This window comes from Amblyomma mixtum, chromosome 2, assembly GCF_055824585.1.
Source record: "Amblyomma mixtum isolate Tamu chromosome 2, ASM5582458v1, whole genome shotgun sequence".
In the NCBI taxonomy this organism is placed as follows: domain Eukaryota; kingdom Metazoa; phylum Arthropoda; class Arachnida; order Ixodida; family Ixodidae; genus Amblyomma; species Amblyomma mixtum.
The window spans coordinates 130495557-130513570 of record NC_143013.1 but is presented as its reverse complement, the minus strand read 5'-3'; the positions used below and the strand labels follow the sequence as shown (position 1 = coordinate 130513570).

The 18014-nt window shown below is 45.4% G+C and overlaps 1 protein-coding gene across 1 annotated transcript in view; it reads left to right on the top strand.

The window, feature by feature from the left end:
* LOC149360902 (uncharacterized) overlaps positions 1-18014 on the top strand; it is a 124751-nt gene that overhangs the window by 44444 nt on the left and 62293 nt on the right. The window contains exons 5-9 of the mRNA XM_089569417.1: positions 3846-3976; positions 11721-11827; positions 13134-13291; positions 14474-14572; positions 15756-15870. Of these exons, the coding sequence (XP_089425543.1) occupies positions 3846-3976; positions 11721-11827; positions 13134-13291; positions 14474-14572; positions 15756-15870 (610 nt within the window). The remainder of the gene's footprint in view (positions 1-3845; positions 3977-11720; positions 11828-13133; positions 13292-14473; positions 14573-15755; positions 15871-18014) is intronic.

Sequence of the window (18014 nt, the reverse complement as noted above, 5' to 3'; positions counted from 1 at the left end):
GCCATTCTTTTTAAAGCGGTTTGTTCTCTTTGTTCTGTAGGCACATGTTACTGCTTTTTGCGTGTCATATCTCTTCGTTTTTTCTTGTGTTTGCAAATGTCTTATGCCATCTACGCTTAGCTGGTTCTTTATACTCAGTGCTGTTTGCTGTTGATTTGTTTTGATGTAACCTCTTTCTCCATTTTTACGTGAGCGTTTATATACAGAGTGTCCAGGCTAACTTTAGCCAAGGGTTAAAAAATAAAAAATCGAGGTAGGCCAGCGAAACCACTTACATACACCTACCAACCGGCTTGCACATCATAGACAATTTTTTGTTTTGCTATTAATTAGTTAGCAAATAAGATAATTTTCCTAAATGGGTAAATATTGACTTTAAGCAGCAAATATGAATAGCAAAGTTGGAGAGCTTCTTCAGAAACCCCCATTCCATTTATTTGCGATAAACAAAGCCTCACGTGTATTTTTTTTCCGAGCTGCAAAGGAAGCCCGCGAAATACAAAAAAAAAAATCACGTGACGCGCATTCGCGCGCCACGATTGTGCTGCTCTCAATCCTGGCATGCGTGAACGAAATCAGCTGTTGGTATGGCGCGACGACCACATTGCTCGGGCAGGCCGATATGTCTACGGTGGTTGCGACGCCCGCGCGAGCCAGTCTGCAAGCGTGACGGTGCAACCATCGTCGACATTTCTGCCTGCCGGAGCAATGCGGTCGTCGCGCCATACCAACAGCTGGCCTGCATCAGATATCTTATTTTTTAACCCTTGGCTACAGTTTGCGTAAACACGCTGTGCGCGCGCGCGCGCACGCACGCACGCACGCACGCACGCACGCACGCACGCACGCGCAAGCACGCGCACGCACGCACACGCACACGCACGCACGCACGCGCAAGACGATAAAGAAGACGCACATTAGTGAGCGAATACTACATACTGTCATATTGTAGTGACGGCAGTCCAGCGGTCAGGAAGACACCAGCAAGACTTGCAAACGAAGATCTTTATTTGGGCTGACTTGCGCCCGCAAAAGAACTGAATCCCTCGGCGGCGGCGTAAGCAACAAATGTGCTCGTCAGTCGTCGAACTACGAATGCCCGCCGCTCGCGTCATCGCTCAATTTAAAGCCGGCGAGGAAACTTCGAGATAACAGGTCAAGATCATCTACGGTAATCTGGAAACACGTAGGTGTAGCTCTACATGGCTGAGATCAATCGAGATGAGTCCGGTCGTTTCTCGCGTCACGAACAAAAATGATAATGTAAGAAAGAGAGTTGGGGTTTGCTGCCCCAGCGGCTAGCGCCGACGAAGGAGACGAAGAAGATAGAAGACGAAGCTGACGAAGCTCGGGTGCGCGCTTGCGAACGCCGGCCTGCTGAGAAGCACTGCTGGGACAAGGACTGTGGCCGTCCACACTACCTGTGCAAGTCCCCACATTACAATAACAACCCTTTCCTGCAGCCTTGAGCGTGAACGAACAAACACTACAATGATTACGTGGCAGTACCCCCCTCCCAAAGAAGCGTCGCCTCGATGCTTCCAAAATGAAAATAACCACGGATAATGCAAACTTCGAGTCCTTTAGCGCTCATATTATGGTTTAAGGGGTACGACATGCACGATTTCCGGGCGTGTGCGTCGTCGCAGAGATGGTGTCGTGCGGTCGGGGATGACTTTATAGTCTAGGTCACTCTTGCGACGGAGAACCCTGTACGGGACAAAGTAGCGTCGCAGTAACTTTTCACTCAATCTACGGCGGCGAATTGGCGTTCATATCCAAACACGATCACCCGGCTTGTAATGCGTGTCTCATCTGGCCTTGGTCAGATGGCTCTACGGGTTGGTCGGGGAGGGCAAACATGTGCCTGATATCTGCCAGCTCGTCGAGAAAAGCGATCATCGTACCTTTGTTTAGATGCCGCTATTCTTCGGTGAAGTTGGTTAGCAGCACCTGGGCTTGGCCATTTCGGATTTGGGCGACTCCCCTTGCGACACCCAGTCCTCGATCCAGGAGTAACTGAGTGTTCCCGTCGATGGCAGCCTCGCGTTTTTAGACATGCCCGTTTCCAGACAGTCCTCATGTCTTAATTTCGCCGTTTACAGAAAACCCACGCACACCGGCTGTTACCTCAATTTTACATCCGTGCACCATGATTGCCAGAAACTTTGTGGTGCCATCGCTCCTCCGACGAAAAGCCGACGAAAAGAAATATGTTCCAGAGGAGAAGACCGGATTGCTGAAGATGTGCGTGCACGGCGTGACTTGTCCACCTGTGGCTATCCTGTACACGGCATGGACTCTGCACAGTGCCAAATGGGACGTCCCAGGCTTCAAGCTAGGAGCCGCAGTTCCCAATGTTCCTGGCATCAGCGAACCTTTGGCGCGCTTATTACGGTCCTACGATGTAAAGGCCGCGCATGTGCCAGCTCGAAAACTGAGGAGTAGGCTTGTGGAAGTCAAAGAAAACCTGAAGAAGGAAAATCTCCCATTTGTTGTGTATTCGATCCCATGTGCGGACTGCCGTCTGTGTACATCGGCGAGTCGGGTGACTTTGAGCGAAGAATGCGTGATGATCAGAGTGGCGTCAGAAACTGGCACGCAGATCAAAATGCGCTTTCCGAGCACTCGGTGTCCGCCGCACGCAACATAAACTGGTCAGAAGCACGTGTGATCGCAAAAGAAAGGGACAAGATATCACGGTTCTATCTGGAATCGCTGATTATTCAGACGACAGCGCATACGCTTAATCGGAATGATGGAAACTTGCCCCCAATCTACGCCAGGTGCCTGGGTTCGCTCATGCGCCGTGCATAAATAAAGGACGCAGCTACGTTATGCCTCATTGTGAACAAGGCTCCCGTGGGCGAGCCGAAACGTCATCCCATCGTTTCTTTTGGCCGGCGCCTTATATTTTCGTTAATAAGGTAGGCCAGTGATGTGATGACTGAAAATAAGAACATGTCTGGCCCTTTCTTCACAAATTGCGAAAGCGCTCAAGGCTATCTGAGCTCTGCAGGCTGAGCACGAAGGTCTCGCTTTCTGTGTTCTCTTTTCTCCCGCCTCTAGTGGAGCCGCTTTGAACATAGAGCGAAAACATCACGGGGGACAGAAGAAATGTAGGGCACAGGAGATCTTCGGCGCTTCTATGTCTTTCGCTTCTTCTGTCCCTCGTCCTGCCTTCTCTCTAACATCTTCCCAGTATGCAACACTGTCGGATAAAGCTCAAGAATGAAGCGGCTTTTCCTCGTCACAGTACTTCCTTCCTGCCAATGGCGTCGGCCGATTCTCATGGGCCTACAAGCGCGACAGTGCACAAGGTGGCACATGGCAGGTGATAGCCCCTCCCTCTATGGTCGGTGATTGTCCCTTCCCTGCACTGTCACTCCGTTGTTTGCTTTGCCACGCCAGCAGGCTCATGAGAATTTGCCGTCGCCATTGGCTGGGAGGGGGTCCTATGACGGGGGAAAGCCGCTTCGTTCTTGACATGTATCCGGCTGCTGTAAGTAGCCCGGGAGCTTGCTTTGCTGAGCTGTATTTCTAGTAACACGACTAATATGGTCCGAATGGAAAACCATGCACGCAAACGTCGAAGTACTCAAAGGACAGGAAGTTACGGGTGGTACTTATAGCGCATGTATACATAGAGTCCTTTTTCGGCACCAAAAGCTGAAGGCTTAGTAAGGCGCTGGTTCGCGAATGCTGTAACCGGTTAACACGTTTACTTTGCGCTTCGAATTGTGTTATAGCTCGAAATCAAAATGCTCATCCCACCCAGTTTTCTATTTCTTTGCTCCCCGCGGCACATGGGCACTAAGAAGCACTTCTTCATCTGCTCTCCGCAGCGCGACAAAGTGCTGGACATCTTAATGACGGAGCCTCACCTGAGCAGCGTCGCCATCGAACCCGAAGAATTCATCCAGTTCGGCTTCCTCAATCCGACGTTCTATTTCGTCGAGACGTACTTCCGCAAAGAGTAAGTGTGCCGGCCTGATGGACTGCATGAATAAATTGGGTGATTTTTTTTCTTAATATATCCCATTTGAATCGGAACGGTGGCTTGCGCCCCACGTTTCCTAGTAAGGTTCTCTCCTTCAAACGGGACAGTATGGCAAGGGGGCGCTAGTTTGGTTTGGTTTATAGGGTTTAACGTCCCAGAGCGACTCAGGCTATGAGGGACGCCTTAGTGAAGGGCTCCGGTAATGTCGACCACCTGGAATTCTTTACCGTGCACTGACATCGCACAGTACACGGGCCTGTAGAATTTCGTCCTCATCGAAATTCAGCTGCCGCGGCCGAGATCGAACCCGCGTCTTTCGGGCCAGCAGCCGAGCGCCGTTACCACTGAGCCACTGCGGCGGGGAAGGGGGCGCTCGCATCGTGGCGGTTAGATTACTTCCACAGTCGAATGAGCCTAACTGGATCCTAGGGAATCCTTAGCTCGAGTGGCTGTCACGTCACATTCAGCGGGGCTGCCCAAACGTTTCCCGGCAAGGAAAAAAAAACATTGTTGCTACTAGCGTCATGCTTTTAGCAAATAAATGCCTTGATACCAAAACACGAGCAGCCACAAAAGCTCAATCCGGCGCGACGGAACAATTACACAAGAAACCACACAACACAGGACGGGCGCTGCCTTTGTGTGCCCTTGTGTTCCAGTGCCCATCCTGTGCTGTGTGTTCTCCCATGTCCTTGTTCGGTCACAATGGATTGATGAACAAACTATCCCCGACCAAAATGCTGATTCAATGAGCAGCTAGACCGACATGTACAAAACATAAAAGGGGAAGAATTCTGCCTTTTAACTCTTCACTCCTTCAAATTTAAATAGCGCTAACTTTTAAGACGAATACACAGAGGACGTGACAGGACGGGCGCTGGCTTTTCGTCTTAAAAGTTAGGACTACTTAAACTTGAAGAAACGAAAATGCATAACCAACTATCCCCGCTGATCAAGTAATTCATTAAGATGTCCTGAAGCTGTTTGCTAAAGATGTCTTTTATTTAGGGCGGCATTACAAGGTACACTTGCTCCATTTTTCATCCTAGCCATCCTGCCACACGTGCGGGTTACCTCTGTAGCAGAGTGAATGCCCCAGACAGGCGTCAGTATCGGGTTCAAACTTCAGACATTTATACTGCGAAGTTTCTATAAAAGCTGTAAAGCTCTCCTTTGCAGCAGTATAGCTGTCGCTTAGGTGGATGCTACTGAGTACTCCCATATTACAAATGCATTACAGCTTTGTACCTGTCTTTGGATCTGGCATTGGAACTGCAAGTACAAAGCAGACCATTGGACTAGTTGACTTAGCATTCTTCCGAATAGAAACCGCACTAGACACAAGGGCGAATGCGGAACCATGTCTAGGATATTTGGACATCAATTTTAATGGCGATGCAAATGTGGTGTATCGGAAGGTTATTTATTTATTTATTTATTTATGTACAATACTGCCAGTCTCAGTAAGAGACCGTAGCAGGTGGGCATCAGTACAATATAGAGTACAATACAGATAAATTGCAAGCAAATCAACAAAAATGAGAACTCTTACATAAGTGTTATATAAGTGCTAGTAGGCAGGTTAGCAAACAATAACTTGAAAATTCAGAACTGAAACAAAAAGAAATCAAGTACAGCAGGAGTCGTTCATTCCAGCAAGCATGCTAGTATTTGAAGTTATTGAAATATTGAAGGCAGTTGTCTATTCATGCGATGCGTAGGAAAATTTTTCTTTTAAATTTTATGCATCGCTCGCATTTTGGTGGTTAAGACTGCCATAGAAGGCCAACGGGAAACATTTTTTGATAATGGAAGAATATTGGTAGCAAAAAATGCATGATTGGCGTTGGGAGATGTGCCCATATATCAGCTGTTACAGTAGAATTTTACGATGAACGAGAAAAAAAGCATTCGTAAACAACTTCCCATTGAAAAATGCGCATGTCCGGTATCTCTGGGCATTAAATGTAGGGCTTCATGGGCTGGGCACTGCTGCGGTAACCACAAAAAACAAAAATGATGGCACAAACGACTCTCACCAATACAGAAAGAATCTAACCATCTGCCGTATATGGATAGCCTGTCGCACAACTCGAGGAAATTTTGATGTCGCAGACATAAAAAATACTTCAGAAATCTCTAGATGATTGGTTCGAAGGTATTCAGTGTCGTGTGTCTGCGCTTGAGTTCGCACCTGTCGAACGGTGCGACAAAGTGCGTTCTGAGGTTCATTCTTTAAATGATGCCGTGGCACGGCTAAGAAAGGAGAACGATGATCTGGAAAACCGATCTCGGCGAAATAACATCATCCTGCATGGCCTCTCCGAAGAATCAGATGAATACGGCGAGGGCCTTTTGAGTGAAGTTATAAACCTAATTTCCGAGAAGTTGGAGATTGAATGCCCAACAATTGAGTGGTGTCATAGGATCGGTCGGCCACGTGATGACCGTGCGCGCCCTGTCATCCTGAAAAATCTTAGATTACTCCGAGAAAATCACTATACTAAAAATGCTTATCATTTTGAAAAACGCTGATTATCATGTAACCGAGGATTACTCTGTGAATGTTCGCTTACTTCGCAAAAAACTTTGGGAGGCGTCGAAGCCATTTCGTGACGGCGGTTCTATGGTGAAGCTGCGCTTCGATGACGTTTTGACCGAAAAAGTTCGTTACGTCTTTAACACTACTTCGGATATCCTTGAAAAGGCTCGTAGCGTTTCCACCAGACCTATTGGCTCGCCGTGTGCCGCCTCACTACCGCCATCATCACCGTCATCGTCGGCTGCTGCCCCTTGACTGCCCAAATGCGCACATTAAAAGCTGTGTTTTGAACATTAACGCCAGAAGTAGAAGAAATAAACATGCAGATTTTCTGCCTCATACCCTTCCTTATTCCCCTTAGGTTGTGGGCATCACGGAAACGTGGCTGCACGATGGCATTCATGATTCCGAATGTACGCCTTCTGGCTACGTGGCGGTTCGGGCGGACAGGCAGTGTGGCAATGGGGGTGGTGTTGCGCTTCTCTTTCGCTCTGAACTCTACTTCACAGTCTTACCGGCCCCTCCAGATGTCGAATCTATTGGGTGCGAACTATTCCTTAGCAACCAGTCCATTGTAATAGGGATTATTTACCGTCCTCCTGGTTCTTCTGTCTAAATATTGCACAGCCTAAACGATTCTTTAAACACTCAAAAGTTCAACTTGTGCAATCTAGTATTTATGGCCGATTTCAACGCTCCTGGCATCAATTGGCCCACACTTTCTTTTTCTTCTCGGGAAGCCAGTATCTGCCGTGAGCTGATAAACCTTTCCTTGTTCTTCGGCCTTAAACAGGTAGTTGACGAAACTACAAGGGATGATTCGCTTATCGACTTGATTTTTACAGGATACTATGTTTCTGGACCTGGTTGTGAATGCGACGTCGTCAAAGTAATTGCTTCGTTGAACTGTTCCGTTTCTGTACCACATTACACGTTCACTGCACTTCCTGATTTCAATCGTGCCGACGACGTTGCTATCACTGACAGTCTTGCTGATGCCTTCGAACCATTTCTCAGGCTTAGCCACAGGGGTGACATCGAAATTTTAGTCTGCTACTTGAAAACATCGTCAGAAACTGCCCTTTCAAAACAAAGAAGAAAAATCCCAACGTCCCTTGGATGTCTCGTGACATCTTGCATGCATCGCGCCGTGTCCATCACCTGAGGCCCTCAAAACGCTTAAATGATCCTGTCAGCATTGTCAGGTTCAATAGAGCAAAAGACGAACTTCGATCAATAACTAATCTGGCGAAGATCGTTTTGTCAACTGCCAGCTTGGCAGTCTTCTGAAAAGCTGTCCCCGCAAATTTTGGCAATCAGTTTTGCCAAAATAGTCGGCATCTTCGTCTTTCATCATCCGTAACGAAGCCACTATTGATACAGTAAAAATATACAACGAATTCAATGCCTACTTCCAATCGATGTTTTTTTCTGACACAGACGAAGTTACAGCTTTTGATCCTCCTGACGTGTCAAACTGAATTGGTGATATCATAATTAGTAAAGAAGGTGTGCTTAACCTGATACTGAAATTGGACACAAAAAGATCGATGGTATACCAAACTCATTTCTTGTTCGCTATTTATTATGGACTGCACGATATCTGACCATCATCTTCGGTGAGTCGCTAACCTCTGGTGTGGTGCCATCGTCCTGAAAGATAGTGAAGGTGCCTCCATTGTTGAAATCCGGTAAAAAACATCTTCTATCTAATTACAGACCAATCTCATGAACATCGTATTCGTGTAAAATATTGGAACACGTAATCCACAGACACATAGTACAACTTCTGGAATCTAACAATGTGCTCTCAAATTTTCAGTGTGGATTTAGACAAGGTTTCAGCACCGTAGCACAACTAATATAATTTGTGCACGACCTTTACTCCACCCTTGATATTGGAGCCCACGTGGACGCCATATTTATAGATTTCTCTAAAGCTTTTGACACTATACTACATTCTAATCTCCTGTGCAAACTAAACGCCGTTATAAAAAAAATCCTTGCTGGGTAATTGGTTTGCTAGTTTTCTTTCCCACCGCCCACGGTTTGTTTCCTATAATTCTACTAATTCCTGTTCTGTCGATGCATTATCTGGCGTTCCTCAAGGGTCAGTGCTTGACCCTTTATTATTCCTAATATACATCAAGGACTTAACTCGCCATGTTCACATCACAAATACGCCTCTATGCGGATGACTGTGTATAATATCAAATAATTAACATACCAAATTACCACTTGCAACTAAACTTGCCACTAAACGCCTCATGACAAATTAAAATAAATTTTACTAAAACTGTAGTGACGTCTTGCACTAACCGCACGCCCCCTTCACAGTTCAATTATGACTTCAATTATTCACCATTGCATAAAACTTTTGAATATAAGTATCTCGGCGTTATATTTACCGCTAACATGCCCTGGGTGAAACATTTAATTTCGTTTGTAGAAAAGCACTAAAACACTTAGGTATTTAATGAGAACGTTAACTAATGCACCAAAAGAAAGCAAGCTATTAATGTACAAGTGCATAATTCGTCCAGTTATTGAATACGCGTCTGCCGTCTGGAATCCTCATAAACAATGTGAAATTGATAGAGAATCCAAAGGAAAGCCATCAGGTTCATATATCGTCGATGTGATCGCTATTTTTCACCTTCTTGTGCTTTGTCCGCATTGAATCTAACCCCCTTGCCCGTGCGCCGTGAGGTGGATTCACTGAAGTTCCCGCACTGCATCGTCAATTCACTTCATCATGTCACACCTGATGCCTATCTTACCCCTGATATTCCCCGATCAACCAGGAGTCATCACAGCCTTAATGTTAAGCCATACTTCGCCTGTACCAACAATTTCAAACATAGCTTTTTTCCTCGTACTATCGAACATTGGAACTTAATTCTTGGCATAACGCGGTCTCTTCCATTAAACTCATTTTTAACAGCTCTCGGTGCCACATCATTTTTTTTGTGTTGTGCTCTTAATTCATTATTCACTGCCATTCAAATTGTTCGCGCTATGCATTCAACCGTGTTAGATGTAATCTTTTTGTGTGTTTTTTGTACAGTGCCGTTTTTACAGATTGTTAACCCCACTTCTGCAATTGCCCCAATAAGAGCTGCAGTATGAAAAAATAAAATAAATAAATAAGTAAAATTTTGAAAACGGGTGAGGGTGGACGGTGTTTTTTCGGACCTTGAAAAGTTGCCCAAACTTGTGTCAGCTGTGAACGGTCGTGAGACAAATGGCACTTCTTGCTCGAAGAAACGCTGTGGCCGGTTTGCACACTGCTCCTCAAGAGTAGTGCACTCTGTTCCGCTTACTTGCGGTGTAAGATACGTGGACAAACTTCACGTTGTCTTAATGAGCATCACAACGACTTGAACAACGTATCAGCACATATTGGGAAACGCTGACGAGATTGCTACTGTCAACCTATATTTACAGGTTTCATACAACTAGAAAAAAAAGTTGGCGACAGAGATAATCGAGGGTCATGAAATTATGAAGCTTAGTAATAACTATCCCAGCACCTCGTCAAGACACTCTCTGAAAAAAAACAACAACCTGATTTTCTTGACTGCGCGAAAGTAGATGAGACAATGATGGCGGGGATGTTCTAGAATATTATGGCCGTCCATTTTTTGTGAATTCTTCAGTGCTCTGCGCCTAATCTGCAAGCATTGTCCACTAAACTAAGTTGAAAGTCAGTGAGCGCCCTTGTGTTTATCTCGTCTACGCCTTCGCTGCCGTGTGCAGCGGTGTTACCACTGGACAAAGTCGAAGCACAGGAACTTCACCCGTTATCGCAAAACTTCTTTAATTGTTGTCTCATTTAATTTTGTAGGTTCAGGAAACGTTTCAACTAATGACATCCGTTATCTCGGTCTACCTCTTATCCCCTTGTCGTCATTTGCGTTTGAGACACTTAAGAATCTCAAGAAATTAAGAAATTAAGAAATTAAGAATATAAATTGTTTTGCTTTCCGGTATACTCAACTGAACATTAACATTCCATTTTTTCTAGCCAAGTGGGTTAGCCTTTAATGATTTTATCCGACATATGGTAAAAACGTGTAATAGATTCAAATTCAGAGACCCCTGTCCATGGATTTGAATTTGAATATGAATCTATGTTGGTAGAAATATACGATTCATGTTTAGGAAAAAACGTCAAAACACGTTGTTTTTGGTAGTATTTAACGGTACCCGAACTCTTCCCTTACCACTAAGCATTTAGCGATGTATTACAATCCTTTTCGTAAGAAAATAAATACATTGTAATAATGGTAAACATCGATGACTGACTACACCCGTTGATCTCAATGTTGCCGATCGGACATGCTTGAGAGTCAGCCTGCCTATCGAGTGGAAAGCTGTTCCGATACCATAACTGACCTTGTCCCAACAAACTTCTTGTCGCCTCCTTACACTTTTGTGTGCGTATTCACTACGCTAGCTGTCGCTCTTCAGTTCCACCCTGTAGTCATTTACGACCTGAGAATGCGGCAAAAGCTTCTCCTCCCACGGCCCCTCATATTGATCTACTACATCCGCCTACCAATCCCGGAAACCCCATCCGTTCACGTCGGAGCAGAGCGGCATAGTTCTTTCAAAACGGCCGCTAGTGCTTCGTGGAGTGCCTTCGCCTAGACTGCCTTTGCTTCGAGCTCGATACGTGCATTTTATGCCGTTTCTCACGACTACCATGGGTGTTACATCTGACGAAGTTCTGGTGACCGCGTCCTTACCGCGTGCCTATTTTGAACACTGCGACGCGAAACGAACACGTAAACGCGCGCCAGCTTCGTAGCAATTCATAAGCTGCCACCGCCTTTTCAGAGTCTCCGCATCGCCACTTTTGATTTCCGGCATTCTGAAGCTGTGACTTACTGTAGTACTTTAAAGACTTGCGCTCTGTATATCTCGTGTGTGTTCCTTTTTGGGTCCCGTCTTTTTCGCGCAAGCACGTACCCGTTTAAAGAATTGTTGGGTAATGCCAGATGGTAGCAGAATCACAGTTTGCCAAACGTCTAATATTACTTGCGGAAGTTTTTTTTTAATTTTCATTACTGGTTTATCATCCTTGACGACCGTACTGTTTTTCGTCTGCACAAAATGTTTAGCTAACATCCGCTTACAAAGTGACGCTGGACGCGTTTGCTTGTTCGTTTTCAGAGCCGTGCAGCAGTCTTTCTCCAAGCTTCCCAAGCACATGTGCTTCACAATCGACTGGAGGAACGAGCAGTTTATGAAGTTCGTTCACCAGAACCCGCTCATATTCCGTAAGTGCTCTGTATTGTTCCCACGCGCGATTTTAAGATGTGTGAACGGCTTCAATTAGCAGTTGATATGTTTGCTATTTTGTCTCCCAGGAATAATTTTTTTGCCAAAGAACGAATGTGTGCTTACCTACAAAATAAGGCCAGACGCTTGCCAAAATTTGTTACTTCCACCGCGGTGTTAGAGAGGCCAGTCGAGTGAAATTAAAAATTTGAAACATCATCTAACAACTTACTTTTCCAGACAGCTGAAGGTTTGGTCTTCGTAGACGACAAAGAGCATTTGTAATTTGTCCTTTTTCGTGTCTAGATATTGGTATGCCAGTTCTTTAGAATACCGGCACACTTTCCTTTCGGCGCTTACGGTGTTTCAGACAAAACAACAGTGCATATACTCGCCTCTGTGCTAAAACCCGTAGCCAAAGCCTACGGGTTAAGTTCGCACGTGACGTTAGACTGTTATCGACGCAGAGAAAGGGACTGCTTTCTGAGTAACTCACAGAGGGCTTTCATCTGCCCGCTCTGACAAAGCCCGGTCGCTGGATTGTGCACACACGGGTGTGAAGACGACAGTGTATGGCCTTGCGCAGGGTCTCGATTTTGTGAGCGGGGTCCACTGCTTCATTACAACCCACGCTGTATAGAACTTTCAAAAAGACGCGGGACAAAACACGTACTAATGGGAGAGACGCTACGCTTCAGACCGTGGCAATGCCGAAAAAGCGGGAATATGTGCACACTCTATGGGGACAGGTAACAATGAAACACCACGTTTTCATTGCTTATATGTTACGTACCGTGTCTTTCTAAAGACAGTAGGAAGTATGAAGTGTTGAAACCTCTTTAGGCAGCTCAGATTTACACCTTGTTACATCACTGCTTCAGCCAAAGCTCTTTACAAGTCTATAGACTGCCGCTAGACTTTTTTATATAGTCTACAGACACTACAAACCTATAGACCGTCTACAGGCAATCCATAGATTTATGGCCATGCACTTTTAGCAGACGTTTGCCTATAGACAGTCTATGGACTATGAATAGACACATTAAATATCTGTAGGAAGGCAGCATAGTGTATAAGAAGTCTCTAGATAGATTATAGACCATTTTTATAAAGGCTGTCGCCCTATACTTGCAGGATATGAGGACCTCTGCTATTAAATTGCTTTTTTCAGCACGCACACTGTACTTTTCATGTTCAATAAATGAATGTAATTCAGTCAAACTGACTACGTACTCTGTTGCGAACGAAGATTGCATTTTGTCAGAGTACTGCCTGAACCTCTGTTCTTTATTTTTTTTTGCACAGAGGCAAAACTGCTCTTCTTCTGGGTGCCGGATGACATAATCGTGATGGACCCATTCGAGATGGACATCGGATTCCACGACGTGGACACCCTGTCCGCCGGTATCAAGCACGCCATTGTGGTGGAGCCCTCGGGAGAGTACATATTCTCCCTCGAACAGGTGAACACTCCGAAAGGGCAGCCGAGCTTGATGATCATTGAGCTGCTCCTCGCATCCCAGCAGGCTTCACGATGTGCTAAAATTGCCGCTGAAAAGAAAGGGCGCGGAGGTACCGCAGTCGGAAGCTGCGCCCACAGCTGCCTCGGCGGCCGGTTATGGTATCCTGCAGAGAAATTTATTTTACAGAGGAAGGCGAGGAACCGGTTGTAATTAGACATAGAGCGCCGGCTGATGCGACGAAGGCAAAAAAAAAAGAAAAGGAGCCCTGTTTTAATGTTTATACATTTATTTTCAGATTTATGACCACATTTTCAAGGCTCGGGAGGCTTTACACATGGGGAAGCTTTTACTCAATACAGGGAAACTAACTGTAAATAAGCACTAGATAAATCAGTCTGAGAACTATCCCTATTAACCTGAGTTGATTTGGGGCGTTAAACCCGCGTAAACCATAAACCACCCCTTGAAATGCAGTTTTAGGCAGTTGTGTGTACAGTTTGTGTGGTGAACGATTCAAAGAATTTGGCAGCGGACATCGAGAAGGGAGAGAAGGCAGCAGTGCTTTGCTTATACTGGAGAAATTGCGCGGGTTCTTGCAATATGAGTGCCTTTTGTTGAGTCCTGTTGAGGGAATTAAAGCAAGAAAAGAAACTGTTGAAATCATTGTGCGGGCTCCCGTCAACATGCAGTAGAAACTTGCGAGCTGGCTCCCCCCCGGCTTTTGTTAATAACGACCAATCTTCTTCTACGCAAGACCAACACGTGGATATGCACGTGTCGAGGTTAAGTTGGAATGAACCGTCCTTGTGACACTCTTTAACCGTGTCCAACGTGACACTCTTTAACCGTGTCCAACATGAACCTTCCTGGCTCCCGGTTTCCGTAAATAAATGCATGATAAATCTACAGTGTAGCAGGTAAATGAATGAGTAAATGTACCGTGACATTATTGGCGACGGAGAATATTATTCTTCCACATCCATAAAGCCAGTCATGCTTCAAGGCTTACGTGACTGTCCCTTCAGTGCGTGGGTACTTTTACCGTTATACTCTCTGAAGTGTTGGGAACGGTGTAGCCTACATATTCACAAAGGCTGGCTTGAATTCAGCATGGGCGTTAGTTTTTCTTAACTGATTCGACGCGCCAGCAATGCTATATTCCTCGCACATGTTCGCCTCCAGAAAGTGGTCAACTACCTGCCGGCGCCCTACGACACCAGGTGCACTGACTACGCCCAGAGGCCCAAGTTTCCACACTACCCGACTATGTACACAAAAGAGGTGGGTGTTCGCATTAATTGGAATGCCTATTATAAATGAAGAAAAGCATACCAAGCACGCTTAAATTGCGGCGTGATGTTCATTCGCACACCATGCTTAGAAGCGTGATGGAGCTCCGACCCGCGTACAGGTAAATTCAGTACTAAAGGGAGCACATGAGCCGATTTGATTCAATGATTATTCCGTAAGTATGAATGGAAATCATTCTTTTCCTTTCCCATGAACAAGTTTTCTCTGGAGGGATAATGCCCACGAGATTTGAAACATGATTGTAGATGTACCCAGAGAATTGCCTATTTGGTGCGAAATAATTGTTCCCTTTCATAATGATCCTACCTGTACGTCCCCTTCACAAGGCCCAGAAGTGGGTCAAGTTTCAGATGCATTTTTCTGCTTTTGTACGTTATGGTCGCTTTTAGAAAAACTTGTATCTTTACTGATGTCGCAAGCAGCCTTCTCAAGAAAGTGAATGGTTGGCAGCACTTTAATTGGGAGCTTTTCTTGTGAATACCCAGCATGCACGCGGAGCTCACATGGGCAAGGAGCGTGCGATGAGGAGTCGTTCGAATGGCAGGATCGAAAGCAAAAGAGAGCGCGGGAGCGGAAAGGCGGAGGGGAAAAGTAAACAGAACGAGAGCAGGCTTTAAAATAGAGTTTATCGAATAAAAAAAAACATATTCAGATTGAAGAAAAGCACATGGGCACAAACACACATTACGCTACCAAAACGACTCTGAAATAAAGCAAGGTCGAGCAGATAATTTCCTTTTTATCAAACAAACGCGCCATTTGTTTTGAATTTCTTTCCATCCCATGGTGCTGGTTCTAGGGCACTAATTATTTAGGTCAAAAGCACTCTCCGTGCTGTCATTCGTCCTGTCGCGACGGCACTGTCTCGTCGCGTGCCGGAGATGATAGCGGCGAGATAAATAGGAAAAGAAGTAGAGGATTCGCGGCGGAACGTAGCCCGCTTTGTGTTGTACAGTACAATGCGCTGGTGCTAGAATTTGTCCATGCCGGCGCTGCTGCTGCATTATTTCCACCACGGTCATGTCTACTCAGTTTCATGGATTTACAGTGCTTCGTAATAACATCGGATGTTTCTCAACGCAAAACTGTAATTTCTTAGACTATAAGCTGGTCGTGTCAGTGTTACACCATGGACGTGGTGGTTATGTTGCAGCTCTGCTTCGAAGAGTGCAAAGCAAGGGTGATACAAAAGTACTGCAAATGCCTGCTTCAGGACTACGCCTTCCGCCACCGAATGAACGACACAGCTTGCTCTAGAGAGCAGACAGGTGAGGCTAGCCTCATGGTTCGAGAGCATTCGAACAAAGCTGTCGTGTAGTTTTGGCTGCTTTTCGCCTCATAAACTTTCCCCCATGATGTGCCAGATCACAATTAGTCTACGGCTGTGATCTTTGCCATCCGTCTGCTTCAAGCGATGGGAAAGCTATATCGCTTAGCGTTTGCTCAAGTCCTCCTGAGGGCGCCATGCATGTTGAGAGGTCGCCATCCACGTGACTTCGGTTTGCAGCTACCCCAGTTGTTCGTGGTGTTTCCAGTTCTTTAACTTTTTAAATTTATTTGTTGATTTTTTACCTAATAGACCCCAGAAAGGAGCATTATATAGCGAAATAAGTATAAAATGGATCGCATGGAAAAAAGTTTCTGCGTTGCGTGGATAAAACAGACATTCTGAAGATGCTACCCACTGCAGACACTGCCCACTGCAGTTTCATTTGAAGTGAGACTCAACAAGTTGTATTCCACGCGCATTAAGAGTTCGCGTGCGTGACGCTAGCAAGTAAAGCGTCTGCTCTATCCCCCTTTCCAACGGGATGTTTTTTTGTGCCCAGACGGCGGAACGTCGTAGCGATTTTACTCCGCCTGACTTTCGCAAGACAGAAGGCAGTATAGAGTAAAGCGGGACTCTGGTCGAAACATCGATTGTCAAAAATGTTTCTAGAAGGAACTTAAACTCGGTTGCATAATATAACAGGAGCCAAGCACGTTAGTTTTTGCAAGGAGTGAGACGTAGCCACAGACTGCAAAGGATCACGGGGGAGACGAGACTATAGCAAATAATATGGCATACATCAACCCCCGCATTAAAGTGCTAATTAAAGGTAGGTAAAACAGTCTTTTCTCCTGCCGTGAACATAAGCTGGCGGCTATCGGAATGACAGCATAGAAGGAGAGAAGGAAGGACATCCGTAACAGGGGTCCGCACTCTCTGTTTGCTAAAGGATAACTTCAAGCTTTACAGACGCCATATGCAAACAATATAAACAGAGCATGATATCTGCGCTGTCGCACTTTCTATTCTAACGTTAGCTTAAGAAATTTAGCACGCAAGAGAAGGAAAAAGAGGTGCTCGTTATGATATACATGATGGAAGACAACTGTCTCCGAAACCAAGGAGCATAAGGGACTTTTTTTTAATTTTGTGCTGTTGATTACTTATAAATTAAGTCTTGTTATTCTATGGCTTATAGATAATATTTAAGAAAGGAGAAAAAAAAACAGCCATATGCCGCAGGAGGGATTCGAAACCACGACCTCCGAATTTCGCGTACGGTGCTTTACCAACTGAGCTTCGGCGACAGCTGGGCAATCTTCTGCTTTGGGGGGTTTTATGCATAGTCTTCTCGAGTCATCATCGAGTCGTCTTCTCGAGGGAAATCAGTGTAAGGCCTGCGCGATAGAAGCCAGTAAAAGTTAAATGAAGGATTGTTGACGCCAATGTAAAATGAACTTGCAGTGTTGGTGTCGTCCTGCTTTTGCCCTTATTTGTTTAGCTGTATTGAAATATGTGGCGTTTACTTTAACTCAACCATGAATTACTGCTCCTCAACCGGGAGGTCGATTTCGTGGCCGCCCTTATAAAAAAGTTTTAGACAGTCTATAGAGTGTCTAAGGACTTCTGACTATAAAGTCTATACACTGCCTATAGACAAATCCTAGAGAACAGTCTATAGGCAGTACAAATGTCATAGACAGTCTATAGACAATCAACAGATTTACGGCCATACACTTTTAGTAGACTTTTACCTATAGACAGTCCATAGACTATGAATAGACAAAAAGCAGTATTTATAGGATGTCAGTAGAGTCAATAAGAAGTCTATAGACCGTCTAGCAGCCTGCTTGCCCGGCGCCGCCTTAAGGCCTATTCACACTACGCCAAATATGCGGGAAGTGAGGCGGATTCGGGCGCTGTTTGTTCTGAATGGGGCGACACGTTTGCGGGATTTTCAGGGCACATTTTTGCCGCTTTTACCGTTGTATAGAAGTGCGTTTTTCTTCTATAATTAAGGCGTCCTGCATGCCAATGCAGTAGGATAGTGTAACCGTCTAGGATAGCGTCTCATTACACGGTCAAAGTTTTATCGTGGATTGTTTCCGAACGATAATCGTCGTGCTGGACGCAGGAGCTTTC